We start from the raw sequence: 14,731 nt of genomic DNA, 5'->3' as shown, positions 1-14,731 counted from the left end.
GCAATGTGTTTCCCTGTGGATGTCAGAGAATTCCTGTAGGACCATATCATTCCAAAATCAAACACACAGGAATATGCATTTTTGGAGTCAGTCCAAATATTCACAGTCTTACCCTCAGCCAGTTTGCATGCTTCTGTGAGAGACACCGATTCAGCTGCTTGAGCTGAGAATGACCCTGGCAACCTGCCAGAACACAAACACTCATGCAGACACACAACAGCCAACTTGATTCGTTCCACAAGTGTCATGGGACCCATCAACAAACAAATTAAAATCAGTGTTAGGAACTGGAATATCCTTTAAAACAGATGTCCAGGAGCAGACACGAGAGATGGCTGTCAAAAATCATGAGACTCTCCATCATCCTGTGTAAGGAGCAGGCTCTGGAATAGTACAACACTGAATAGTAACATTCAGCACTTAAAGCAACAAGGCAACAAGTAACCAGCGTGCAGCTGACAAATCACATGTTTCCTGTTCTGACAAAAACCATTAACACCTCATGTTGAACCACCAACATCAACATTTTTATTTTAGTTTATTTTAACACCATGGTGTCTCTAGAAGCTAGGATCACCAGTTTTGCTGGAGAAATATGCACCTGTGCACATTAATATTAATTATAAATAACCCCATGAGAACACAACAATGCAACATTATCTTCATGACAGACTTCAGCATCAGACAAACACACCAACAAATAATCTACTGAAAACGTGCACTGCCTCCTGGAAAAATAGATCCTTAAATCAGCCTTAAGGGCTGCATTAAAAATGATCAGTGATTCTGAACAACCCTGAGACAATCGCGTCCATGTCCACAGTTTACCCTTTAATAAAAATACCAACCAGTGCTGGATTTCTGGGTGCACTGGAATGCTGAAGAACGCATTCACTAAATTAATCACATAAAAAAGTGCTGTTAACAGGTTTAACGGGTGCCTGGGGTAAGACTATGTGCTGATTTGGAACTTCTGGAGAGGGTGGATGAATCTCAGGATTAATCTCAGAATTTACTGCCTGCAGGTCTTACACAAATCTCCACTCTCCAGATTCCCCTGGAGCACTAGAGTTTATTATTCTTCACCAAATAAATTAGGGTATGAACCGCTGATTTAGGGCGGAGAACAATCACACCAGCAGTGACGAGCGAATTGAACACTGATGTGATGCCCTCAATAGTGACGCACTTGAGCAGCTTTTTCAGCTGATAGTCCAATTAAGGGTTGCGGGGGGTCCAGAGCCTACCTGGAATCATTGGGCACAAGGCAGGAATACACCAAGTCCTTCACAGGGCAACACAGTCACACACACACATTCACTCCTATGGACACTTTTGAGTCACCAATCCACCTACCGACGTGTGTTTTTGGACTGTGGGAGGAAACCGGGGCACCCGGAGGAAACCCACGCGGACACGGGGAGAACACACCAACTCCTCACAGACAGACAGCGGGAATCAAACCCACAACCTTCAGGTCCCTGGAGCTGTGTGACTGTGACACTACCTGCTACGCCACCGTGCCGTTGCAGCACAGATTTAATCAAAAGATTAAGCACATGGTTAAAGGACAATATTGTTGATTTTCTGAGGATCAATAAGGGAATATATTACATACACTGCTTCAAGTTTTGAATAACAGTGACTGTTTAATATAAATACCTGGAGCTGTGTGTGTGTGAGGGGGGAGTGGTGGTGATGGTGGGGGCTGTGAGTGTGTGTGAGGGGGGAGTGGTGGTGATGGTGAGGGCTGTGAGTGTGTGTGAGGGGGGAGTGGTGGTGATGGTGGGGTCTGTGAACGTGTGTGAGGGGGGAGTGGTGGTGATTGTGGGGGCTGTGAGTGTGTGTGAGGGGGGAGTGGTGGTGATGGTGGGGGCTGTGAGTGTGTGTGAGGGGGGAGTGTTGGTGATGGTGGGGGCTGTGAGTGTGTGTGAGGGGGGAGTGTTGGTGATGGTGGGGGCTGTGAGTGTGTGTGAGGGGGGAGTGGTGGTGATGGTGAGGGCTGTGAGTGTGTGTGAGGGGGGGAGTGGTGGTGATGGTGGGGGCTGTGAGTGTGTGTGAGGGGGGAGTGTTGGTGATGGTGGGGGCTGTGAGTGTGTGTGAGGGGGGAGTGGTGGTGATGGTGGGGGCTGTGAGTGTGTGTGAGGGGGGAGTGGTGGTGATGGTGGGGGCTGTGAGTGTATGTGAGGGGGGAGTGGTGGTGATGGTGGGGGCTGTGAGCATGTGTGAGGGGGGAGTGGTGGTGATGGTGGGGGCTGTGAACGTGTGTGAGGGGGGAGTGGTGGTGATGGTGGGGGCTGTGAGTGTGTGTGAGGGGGGAGTGGTGGTGATGGTGGGGGCTGTGAGTGTGTGTGAGGGGGGAGTGATGGTGATGGTGGGGGCTGTGAGTGTGTGTGAGGGGGGAGTGGTGGTGATGGTGGGGGCTGTGAGTGTGTGTGAGGGGGGAGTGGTGGTGATGGTGGGGGCTGTGAGTGTATGTGAGGGGGGAGTGGTGGTGATGGTGGGGGCTGTGAGCATGTGTGAGGGGGGAGTGGTGGTGATGGTGGGGGCTGTGAACGTGTGTGAGGGGGGAGTGGTGGTGATGGTGGGGGCTGTGAGTGTGTGTGAGGGGGGAGTGGTGGTGATGGTGGGGGCTGTGAGTGTATGTGAGGGGGGAGTGGTGGTGATGGTGGGGGCTGTGAGCATGTGTGAGGGGGGAGTGGTGGTGATGGTGGGGGCTGTGAGTGTGTGTGAGGGGGGAGTGATGGTGATGGTGGGGGCTGTGAGTGTGTGTGAGGGGGAGTGGTGGTGATGGTGGGGGCTGTGAGCATGTGTGAGGGGGGAGTGGTGGTGATGGTGGGGGCTGTGAGTGTGTATGAGGGGGGAGTGGTGGTGATGGTGGGGGCTGTGAGTGTATGTGAGGGGGGAGTGGTGGTGATGGTGGGGGCTGTGAGCATGTGTGAGGGGGGAGTGGTGGTGATGGTGGGGGCTGTGAGTGTGTGTGAGGGGGAGTGGTGGTGATGGTGAGGGCTGTGAGTGTGTGTGAGGGGGGAGTGGTGGTGATGGTGGGGGCTGTGAGAATGTGTGAGGGTGGATTGGTGGTGATGGTGGGGGCTGTGAGAATGTGTGAGGGTGGATTGGTGGTGATGGGGGCTGAAAAATTCTGAAATGTTCCGCATCCTAATACACAGCTGTGGTTTCTTTTTTCTCAATTGACATGAACACACACACAAACCAGAGCTGTGTAAGGGTTTCAGTTCCTCCTGAGGATCGGGCTGCAGTCCCACACTGCTTGAATGCAAAGTGCAAATGAAGTTGGGGACGATAATATTCGCCCAACCTGTAGTAGTTAATTCTAAAAGGGATAAGGGTTACAGATAATGAATGAATGAATTAATGCAATTTTAAAAGAAAGAAAGCCCCGTACAGTTGGCTCTGCATTTCCACATGGGAATGGACTCCATTACTATTACAATATTTAGTTCTCATTCAGACGTTAAGATTAAAGAAATGTACACGAGGAACACTGACCCTTTCAGTCGCGTCACATTTGTAAACAGAGCCTTGTTCTGCCAGCGCCACTCAGTACAGAGGAACTTCCCTAATAGCACCACACTCCCTACATAGTGCACTACGTCCAAACAGTGCACAGAATGTTAGAGAAGGAGGTTATCAATGTGTATTTGATTCCTTTATATTTTGAGTTGTCTTTGTGTTGGGAATTTTCCCTTTCTTATTTATGTTGGTCTTCTTTTTATAAGCGTATCCTCTCGGTCTGAGCTTGAGCCGGTGGCGTGTCATTGTTGGATTTTCCTGCTGTTTTCCCCTAATCCTACTGTGAATGTGGTGGAGCGAGGATTCACACGGTGCTCAGTGACAATCTCAAGTTTTGGGATCTCAGTGAGGGTCCAGGGAGTGCACTGAATTTTTCATGGAGTTAAACGCTAAAGTAGTGACATGGTGTATGTACTTAACCCTAATGTAAAGCTATGTCACGCTGATTCTCTATAACAGACTGTAACTACAGTGAGATCTGTTCAAATGTCATCATCGTACCTAACAGCATATATCTTATTTTTTAATTAAATTAAATGCATGTAATTATATAATAAAATATAATATAATAATATAATATTAATATAAATACAATAAAATTTTCATATGATGTAATACTGAAGATTTAAAGATGAGGTACTTATACACTTAACGTTTTTTTGTAGTGGCTGTTATTTTGGAGTATTAAGCCCCAGACCATGTCTGTGCATATACATGAACATTGTTTATTCAAAAAGTAAATAACTAAACAAACACTTGGTCAGAACAAAGCAGTTTATTAAGAAATGTCTCAGATTGTCATCTGTCACTGCAGTAGATGAGATGCACAGAAAGTAGGTCATATGTGTGATTAGGTGACACTATACAATCATATTTTTCAATACATACACGTTATTTTAATCCTTCTTAAATATCAGAAAGAACTGATTTGCATTCCGTTCTCTGTTTATCAGTAGAAATGTTGAGGCTGTTCTGTCCCGCCCCCATTGAGTAATCTTGTTGAGCAGCTTTCACTTGGCAGTTTCATAGATGTTCTCTGTTTCGATTGTAGATTTTAATTGTCCTGATATTGTGCATGGAGGATCTACAAGTTAGAAATTACACTATGAGAAATAAATTAGCAATTTTTTCCCTGCCTCACTCTTATGCAGTGAATATACTGGATATACATTTAATAAGTTGGGAAGATTTAACAAAACCAACTTAAAACTAACAAACCACCAAACCAAAAAATGGCTGGTAAATGCCTTTATGTTCTGTTAAGAACATATGGTTCTGGAAACACTAGTTTTTGGTTCATGAAAAGTTCTGTGATAGACTATTTTTGGAGATCCTGTGGGTTTTAAAATAGATTCCAATTCCATTACAATTCCATTCCATTCAAAGTTGTATTGGTTTTCATTACATTTAGAGTAAACACTTTAACATATAACAATTCCTGATGTATACTGAATGACTCCAGTGTTCAATCTTAACGTCAGCAGAGGAGCTGGGACTGGGTAGAGGTGTGAAATCCAACACTGTGATCAGATGTGAGTTTCACAAGTCAAAATAGAGATCCTCTGATTATTTCTGTTCTCTGTTGTGTTGTAGGACAGGATTTCCTGATGAAGACAGAGCTGCTACTGAAGCTACCGAAGACCACCTCAGAATCAAGTAACTGGTCTTGATTTCTGATGGGTGTCATCACTGCTTCATGAGTTTGTCCTCGACCTCAGTCTTCAAGAGTGTGTTCAGTGATGTGAGTGGTGTGATCCTTTAGTGAAATATCTGTGTAAGAACATGAGCAGGTTCTGGGTTTTCCTGTTATCATTTTAATCTCAATAGCCAGGGAATTAGGTGTAGTACGTTTAAAAATGATAAAACACATGTTTACTTCATTGTCTTCAGCATAACCTCACTGTTTTGGATTTTTTTGAAAAGCAATTCATAATATAAGTGTACTTAAAATAATGTGGTTAATAATTCAGTACACGAATATCAGGAACATGGAACGTAACCTCTCTGATGGGAAAAGAGCCTGAGCTGGTGCGCGAGGATGAGAGTTACCAGCAAATATAGTTGGGCTCACCTCAACACGCAGTATGGTCTCTGGAACCAATCTCCTTCAGAGGGGCTGGATGCTCTTTCACTCTGGAGTTGCCCAGGGTGAGAGGCATAAGGCAGGAGTGGGCTTACTCATAGCCCCCCGGCTTAGCGCCTGTACGTTGGGGTTTACCCCAGTGGACGAGAGGGTAATTTCCCTGCGCCTTCGGGTTGGGGAAAGGGCTCTGACTGTTGTTTGTGCTTATGCACCGAACAGCAGTTCAGAGTACCATGCTTTCTTGGGGACCCTAGAGGGAGTGCTGGAGAGCACTCATTCTGGGGACTCCATTGTTCTGCTGGGGGACTTCAACGCTCACGTGGGTAATGACAGTGAGACCTGGAGGGGCGTGATTGGGAGGAACGGCCCCACTGATCTGAACCCGAGTGGTATTCAGTTATTGGATTTCTGTGCCCGTCACAGTTTGTCCATTACGAACACCATGTTTGAGCATAAGGGTGTCCACAAGTATACCTGGCATCAGGATACCCTAGGCTGCATTTTGATGATCGACTTTATAGTCGTATCATCGGACCTATGGCCATATGTTCTGGACACTCAGGTGAAGAGAGGTGCTGAGCTGTCAACTGATCACCACCTGGGGGTGAGTTGGATCAGATGGCGGGGGAGGATGCCTGACAGACCTGGCAGGCCTAAACGTGTGCTGAGGGTTTGCTGGGAAAGTTTGGCAGAGGAACCTGTCAGAAATATCTTCAACTCCCACATGCGTCAGAGCTTCGACTGCATCCCGGTGGAGGCTGGTGACATTGAGTCAGAATGGGCCATGTTCCAGACCTCCATTGTTGAGGCAGCTGAGCCGAGCTGTAGCTGCAAGGTTGTCGGTGCCTGTCAGGGTGGCAATCCCCGCACTTGGTGGTGGACACCCCGGGTGAGGGAGTCAAGCTGAAGAAAGAGTCCTATAAAGCCTGGTTGGCTCGGGGGACTCTCGAGGCAGCTGAGAGGTACTGAAGAGCCAAGCAGCTCATGGCTTCAGCTGTCACTGAGGCAAAAACTCGGGTGTGGGAGGAGTTCAGTGAGAACATGGAAAATGACTTTCGGTCGGCTCAGAGAAGTTTCTGGCAAATCATCAGGCGACTCAGGAGGGGAAAGCAGTTTTCCACCAACACTGTATATGGTGGTGGTTGGGAACTGTTGACCTCATTAGGCTGTGGAAGGAATATTTCGAGGATCTTCTCAATCCCACCAGCACATCTTCCATAGAGAAAGTAGAGTTTGGGGATCCCGGGGAGGGCACATCTATCACCGGGGCTGAGGTGGCCGAGGTGATAGGAAAACTCCTTGGCGGTAGGGCCCAGGGGGTGGATGAAGTTCGCCCCAGGTTTCTCAAGGCCCTGGATGTTGTGGGGCTGTCCTGGCTGACAAATCTTTGCAACATCATATGGACATCGGGGGCAGTGCTGCAGGATTCTGGTTCATATGACTGGCAGTAAGTTCGACTGGTTTCCAGTTGGAGTTGGACTCCGTCAGGGCTGCCCGTTCTCACTGGTTCTGTTCATAGTTTTTATGAACGGAATTTCTCGTCATAGCCAAGTGGTGGAAGGTGTCCAGTTTAGCGGTCTCAGGATTCCATGTCTGCTTTTTGCGGATGATGTGGCCTTGTTGGCTTCATTGAGCCAGGACCTCCAGCTCTTGCTGGGCCAGTTTGCAGCCAAGTGGGGATGCCAGTTGAAGCGGTAGGGATGAGGATCAGCACCTCCGAGTCCATTTTACTCAGTTGGAAAATTGTGGAGTGCTCTCTCCAGGTTGGAGGTGAGATCCTGCCTCAAGTGGAGGAGGTACCTCGGGGTCTTGTTCATGAGGGAGCTGATGGAAAAAGATGGAGCAGGAAATTAACAGGCAGATCGGCGCGGTGTCAGCAGTAATGCGATCTGTGTACCGGTCCGTTGTGGTGAAGAGAGAGCTGAGCAGAAAAGCAAAGCTCTCGATTTACCATTCAATCTACGTCCAAACCCTCACCTATGGTCAGGAGCTTTGTGCAGTGACCGAAAGAACGACATTGCGGGTACAAGCAGCTGAAATGAGTTTTCTCTGCAGGGTGTCTGGACTCTCCCTTAGAGACAGGGTTAGGAGCTCAGACATCCGGGAGAGACTCGGAGTGGAGCCACTGCTTCTCCACGTTGAGAGGAGCCAGTTGAGGTGGTTCGGGCATCTGGTCCGGATGCCTCCTGGACGCCTTCCTGGTGAGGTGTTCCAGGCATGTCCAATGGGGAGGAGGCCCCGAAGCAGACCAAAAACACCCTGGAGAGACTATATGTCTCTACTGGCCTGGGAACACCTCGGTATACCACCGGAGGACCTGGAAGCAGTGGCTGGGGAGAGGGAAGTCTGGGTTTCTTTGCTCGGACTGCTTCCCCCGTGACCCGGACCCGAATAAGCAGTGGAAAATGGATGGATGGATTCTTCATTGCAACTCATATATAACTCTGACAACTTTACATCGGAGTGTACCATTTTCTTTTAATGCTGTTCTATGTTGATTCTATGAGCTGTGCATACACAACTAAACATCTGTTTTATGGGTGCACCTTAAAGCAGATGGTTTCACTAGTTTCAAGGGCATCTGTAGACTTTATGTCGATCTGATGAACAGATGATGTTTGTGCTGATGAGCCAATGTATCCATCAACCTTTATTTAACCCCAGAGTACACTGAGGGTGACCCTAATTTACAATGTAGCTGAGTAGATACAGAAAAATGGATTGATACGTTGAAATCGTATATATGTAAATGTAAATCAAGTAAATCTAAAACAATAAAAACAATAACACTAAATAAACTAAAAGAGCATTAAATGTGTCTTTCAAGGAGGATGTTTCTCTGTGTGACTCTGCTGATTCTCTCAGGCTTCATAAAGACTCTGTCACTATGTGATCACTGAACAAACTACTCTGAGTGGGTTTATGTGGCTAAGAATTCTGCATGGTACTGATTCAAACACCCCCTGAAATAACAAACAAACAAAACCTAAGTGAAACAACAGTATCAAGTATCAACAGTATCAAACAACAGTTTGAAGGTGGTTGTTCCAGATGATACTGTTGTTGCTCACATTGGTGAAATGTGATTCTGCCCTGTTCTCTCCAAAACAACACCAGTGCTGAGGATATAGGAGTGCCATGGCTTAAAAAAGAAATGAAGGTGCATTTCTACCAACATTGTGTGGAGAGAAAGGATAAGCAGGCTGAGTCTTACAGAGGGAGGACAGCCTTATTTAAAGAAGAGCTGACGAATGGCAACATCTCTCTGAAACTCTCAGCCGTACAACTTTCTGATGAAGGAATGTACACTTGTTTAGTTGTGTCAAACTCTGGGCTTCAAAGTGCAACACGTTACGTTAAAGTTGAAGCTAAAGGTAAGCTTTGTCACAAGTTTAAATATCCCTTACATTTGCCCTGAAAGCAAGGATATTTTTGTAAAACTTTTATGTGAATCTCAGTTTTACTGCTAATGAAAATCACTCTGTTATCACTTGTGGTTTAACTTTTCTGAAACATTAAATATTTTTTCAGGTGTTCTTACTTTTTGCAAGATTGATCCGATCAGCATTTCATTCTCTTGTTTTGGATTAATTGTATTTGGAGCTATAATTCTGAAATGTAAGTGTTATTAAACTGATCTTCTTAAGTATTAAAAAATCAAATTAACATGTTTTGAAATTGTAAAAGTAAAGCATTGTTAATTAGGTCATTATCATTTATTTGGATATTGGATAACAACTTAATTATAATCAATGATAACACAAACATGACATAATGTATTACAGATTGTGGAATTTGGAGACATGGCAAAGTGATAGGAATTATCAGAAAATTATTTTTTGATTTTATTTGATGCTAGACAGATAGGATACCCCATATTTAATTTTATTTTTATTCAATATGCAATTAACCAGCAAAATCATTAAGAATAGATTAGTATTTACAATGGCATCCTGGAAAAAGGCAGAAACTCCTGTGCAAGGCATCTATCATTCCTCAATCCATAGTGTCACATGTGTCACATCCATAGTGTGTCAATCCATAGTGTCACATGTGTAAAGGGAATAGGTCATAGAAGGCATTACCACCCAGAGTGGAAAGTGCAGTGACCATGGGTGCTTAATAGTAATAATTTTCTGGCTAGAATTATCCATGCAAACAGAGCAGCAACTCTGCCAGAAGTCACCTCCACATTAAGTTCAGGATGCTCCACACACATAGCCAGGTCAGTGCAGCATTCTTTATCTTCCATGGGAAATGGGTACACAAGACTCACAAGAGTGCCTCTGTTAACACCACAATACATGACACAATGTCTCCTCTGGGTTCATAAGATTGGACATTATCTATTATATAATAATTGGACATTAGAGGACTGTTTTTTGTTGAAGACCTGAGAGCTGTTTCTGACTGATGTGAATATTCAGAAGTTGTGTGTGTGTTTGTGTGTGTGTGTGTGTGTGTGTGAGAGAGAGAGAGAGAGAGAGAGAGAGAGAGAGAGAGAGAGAGAGAGAGAGACCCACGTGCATGTAACTGCAGCATATTATTCAATACCGATTCATTCATTCATGACCTTATTCATGAAATTATCGTACAAACATGAGCAAACTGCAAGTAATTTACGACTAAAATGGACCTTGCAGAAAATATTCTGTCAGATTCACAAATGCTGCACAAACTCATGTTGTATTAGTAGGATGTATGAATGTTAGTGAAAACAAATTGGGTACACCTGCACATTTATTTACAATTAGCATATCATTACCATAATATATGCCCATGAATTTCAAATAACCACCATATAAGGAAGTGCTCAGACAGAGGAATCCCAGCAAAAAAAAAAAAAAAAAGCCTTCAAGGTCTCTAAGAAAAGCAAATAATAATAAAAAAAAAAAACAACTGTTCTGGGCAGAAATCTGCATTTTTATTTTCCTTCTGTATATGTGTTGCTCACTCAGGGGAATGTGATATAGTGAATAATAAGACAGATTATGGCATCTAAAGCCTAAATTGTACTTTCACTGCAGATTGTGGCTCAGGATTCCACAAATGCTGCATCTAATTCCTATGTGACAGCTAAAAGCATTGATATTTCACACATTTTGAGCCATTTGATTATCTATGTGGTCTCTCAGAGAGATAAATGACACTTACACAGGTGGCTATTACAGACCCTAAACTCTTTTATATTGAAATAATCCACATTAATTAATTAACTGACCACATTTTTAACACAATAATTTAGAAAAGAAATTTTGCTTTTGAGGGAACTCAATCCCCAGTATTGTGTGAAGTCCACATAAAGAAAGCAATATCAGCTTCTTACTGGATGTAAGCAAAAGCTAGAGGCAGACATGAGCAATTTGGACTTTATTACAAAAAAGGCAAAGTGGAAATGAGAAAAACAAACGACAGAAATATTCCCGAGCCTATAATAATAAAATCTAGAGGCAGAATCAGGTTGAGAATTATGTACATGTGAAGACAAGAAAAAAACACTTTATTTAAGAAATATGTTTGTTTTCATGATGTATGTATTAATTAATTTTTAAAACCAAGGAAATACTGCAAGAATACACAACAATATAGTAATGGATCTACCAGCTTTTCATTCAGAATGTTCTCAGTAACAAATGCAACCTCATCCACCAAGCAAATTAACACTGGATTTTGAATCTTACAAGTATTGTTATTTCAATAAAAAATTTGTAACAGATAAAGAATTTCTGTAAAAAAATAAATCACAGAAAACACAGAAAAACACTGTAGACAGAAAGAACAAAATCTTAGAAAAAATATATGTGCAGAAGGTAAAATATTATTATTATATTTACTGTGTGTGTGAGACCAAGAAAATGCATAAAAGCTACAAGAATAAAACTATAAAACAATAATAATAATAATAATAATAATAATAATAATCCATCCATTATCTGTAACCGCTTATCCAATTTAGGGTCGCGGGGGGTCCAGAGCCTACCTGGAATCATCGGGCGCAAGGCGGGAATACACCCTGGAGGGGACGCCAGTCCTTCACAGGGCTAATAATAATAATAATAAATTTTATTTTTCTTGACACTCAATGTCACCTTAAATTGCAAACATAGAAACAATCACAATAATACAAAAATATTTGTATCTAAAATATTAAAGTTAATGTTTAATGTTATGAATATGGAAAAAGGCAGACCGGGTAGAATTGTTGATGTGGGAAGTAAAGGAGAGAGAGCACTATCAAGGATGACACCCAGACTCATTACCTGAGGGAAAAAGGAGATAGAGTTTTCAATGGAGATACAGAAGTTATGGAGTTTATGTGATGTGGATTTTGTGCCAGTTAAAAGAAATTCGGTTTTATTACCGTTTAATTTGGGAACATTTGAAGTGAACCAATATTTTATTTCAAGAAGGCAATTGGTGAGGGAGGAAAATGGACATGTGGCGTTAGGTTTGTTTGAGAGGTAGAGCTGGGTGTCATCCATGTAACAGTGTAAGTTGATATAATGTGTGCAGGAAAATATAACCAAGGGGAAGAAGGTAAATAATGAACAGCAGAAGCCCCAAAACAGAGCCCCGGGGTACGCATGTGGTAACAGGGACTGAATGAGAGGTGAATGATTTTACCTGAATGTACTGAGTGTGGCCCGAAAGATATGAAAGAAACCAGTTGAGGGGCATGTTAGTGATGCCTATAGAAGAAAGTCTATCCAGAAGGAGGGTATGTGAAATTGTGTCAAAAAGCCGCACCCAGGTCAAGCAATACTAGAATGGAAAGTAAACCAGACTCAGCAGCAAGGAGAAGGTCATTAGTGACTTTAAGGAGTGCTGTTTCAGTGCTATGAAGGGGATGAAAGCCAGACTGGAATTGTTTATGTAGATGATAACAGGAAAGATTGGTATGGAGTTGGGCTGGAACTAGTTTTTTGAGAATTTTAGAAATTAAAGGGGGCTCTAAACCAGAGTATACCTTGAGTATAGGAGTAACAGCAGCTGTTCTAAGAAGAGAGGGAACATTTCCAGTGGTAAGGGAAGAATGGATGATATCCATGATAAGGGGGGACAAAGAAGGGAGTGTCTTTTTATAAGAATAGTCAGAAGGGGATCTAATTGACAGATTGAAGAATTAGATTTATACTTATATTTATAGAAGAAATAGAATTATAATATATATATATATATATATATATATATATATATATATATATATATATATATATATATATATATATATATATATATATATATATACTGTACAAATCATTAGATCACACACACAAACATACACACTATTCTAATTTACAAAAATGCACTGAGGACTTAATATCATGAACACAGAACCCAGCATAGAGAGGTTCAGTGAATGTGGTGGTGAATGTGTGTAAGTGTGTGAGTGTGTGTGTGTCAGTGGAGACGCTGTAGAAGGACAGAGTGCCGGCCGGACAGTCCACATACACTCCTACTCTGTTAGAGCTGGAGGGAGGACTAGAGACAGCAGTTCTGTTATGATTGTGAATGACAGAGTAACTGTTATTAAAACAGAACAGACTCCAAGACTTGTCATTCTCTCCAAACCTACAATCAACACTGTTTCCTTTTCTCCTGATTGATTTATACGCCACTGAAATATAAACCCCCTCCCCTGATTCTCCAACATTCCACTCAGTTTCCCAGTAACAGCGTCCAGTCAGTTCCTCTTTACACAAAACCTGCTCCCAGCCACTGAATCTCTCTGCATGATCACGATATGACATATCCTCCATCACACGCTCCACCTTCCTGTTCCCCTCAGACAGAGAGAGGTGTGTGTTCACTGTGTTTGGGTCCAGTGTGAGCTCACAGGCATCTGAACACAACACAAGTTGAGGAAAACAAGTCACAAATAAAGAAAGATAAGAACAGAACAAATGAGAAAACAAAACTACCATAAAAATTATTAGAGGACAAAGGTAAGCAGAAATTGATGGATGAAATTGGTTTTCCTTCACTGTGCAGTGTTATACTGAACAGGTCACAGGTCGTTGTGATTATTCTTTCACCTTCACATATTGAGCTGCATTATTATTCTCACACCTTTCTCTACACGTTCACCATTAATTATTTATTTAAGTGTTTTTATCTCCGTCACTAACTCTACTACACCCTCACAATTAATAGCAGCCTCAAGCTGACTGTGACCAACTCCTAACTAGAACACGTTTGAAAGAAATATGACTGTTTTAGGATCTGGTTCTCTTAAATATAAAGATGCTCTGAGGGTTGGGTTTGGTTCAGTTCCAGTGGATTTCTGTTGAACTTTTCATTGAATGGAAAGAGTGAACAGATGACAAATGAAAAAAATAAATGAAATGATTTTTAATTTCTGTTTGTTTTTTGTATAAAAAATATTAACTGCTCATACTGTAATAGAAATTAAGGAATGACTAATGGTATAAATGTAACACTGTTTTGTCTGATCTACTTGTACCAGTGCAAGACACACTAACACGCCACCACCACTACAGGCTAAAGTCTTTAAAGTGATTACAGGCCTATATCTAACTTACCTTTCATGAGTGAGATATGAGAAAAAGTAGTTTTTAACCAGCTAAATAGCTTTTTAAATATAAATGGTATCTTGGAGAAATTCCAGTAAGGTTTTAAATCAAATCACTGTACATTAACAATCAGCCAATGATCTTAGATCCAGTGCGGCTGCAAACAAGGTCTCAGTTCTAAGTTTTAATCAATCTATTACAAATGTGGGTTGGTCTATCTGGATGTGTCCTTAACTGCCAACTTTGAGGAATTTGTTGGAGGGAGATTTGAAATGACACACAGTTGAGTAAGTTAGGCAGAAAGAATAAAATGGCATTAGTATTTGTAATATATTTGCTTTTCTGAGGATATTTGTATTACTGTAATTTTGGTTCTACAAATTCCAACCACAAGCAAGCTTGCTGAATCATTATACATATACATAATTATGGTAAACACAATGTAATATACACTATATGCCAAAAAAATTGGGAAACATACACTAAATCTAGAGGAGCTTTTATGATATCCCATTCTAAATCCACATGAATTATTATGGAGCTGGCCCTATTTCCAGCTATAACAGAAGTTTTGGAATTC

General features: G+C 42.4%; 2 protein-coding genes across 2 annotated transcripts in view; both read right to left on the bottom strand.

Annotated features, from left to right (window-relative positions):
* Window positions 1-14,731, bottom strand: part of LOC136687421 (myelin-oligodendrocyte glycoprotein-like) — a 206,814-nt gene that overhangs the window by 68,451 nt on the left and 123,632 nt on the right. The window lies entirely within an intron of this gene.
* The window catches only part of LOC136687681 (uncharacterized), a 53,984-nt gene continuing 52,145 nt past the window's right edge, over window positions 12,893-14,731 (bottom strand). Inside the window, exon 15 of the mRNA XM_066662202.1 lies at window positions 12,893-13,460. Within this exon, the coding sequence (XP_066518299.1) occupies window positions 12,904-13,460 (557 nt within the window). The 3' untranslated portion in view covers window positions 12,893-12,903. The remainder of the gene's footprint in view (window positions 13,461-14,731) is intronic.

Source organism: Hoplias malabaricus, chromosome 2, assembly GCF_029633855.1.
Source record: "Hoplias malabaricus isolate fHopMal1 chromosome 2, fHopMal1.hap1, whole genome shotgun sequence".
NCBI lineage: Eukaryota > Metazoa > Chordata > Actinopteri > Characiformes > Erythrinidae > Hoplias > Hoplias malabaricus.
The sequence above is the reverse complement of the archived record's forward strand: the minus strand, read 5'-3'. Positions and strand labels throughout refer to the sequence as shown.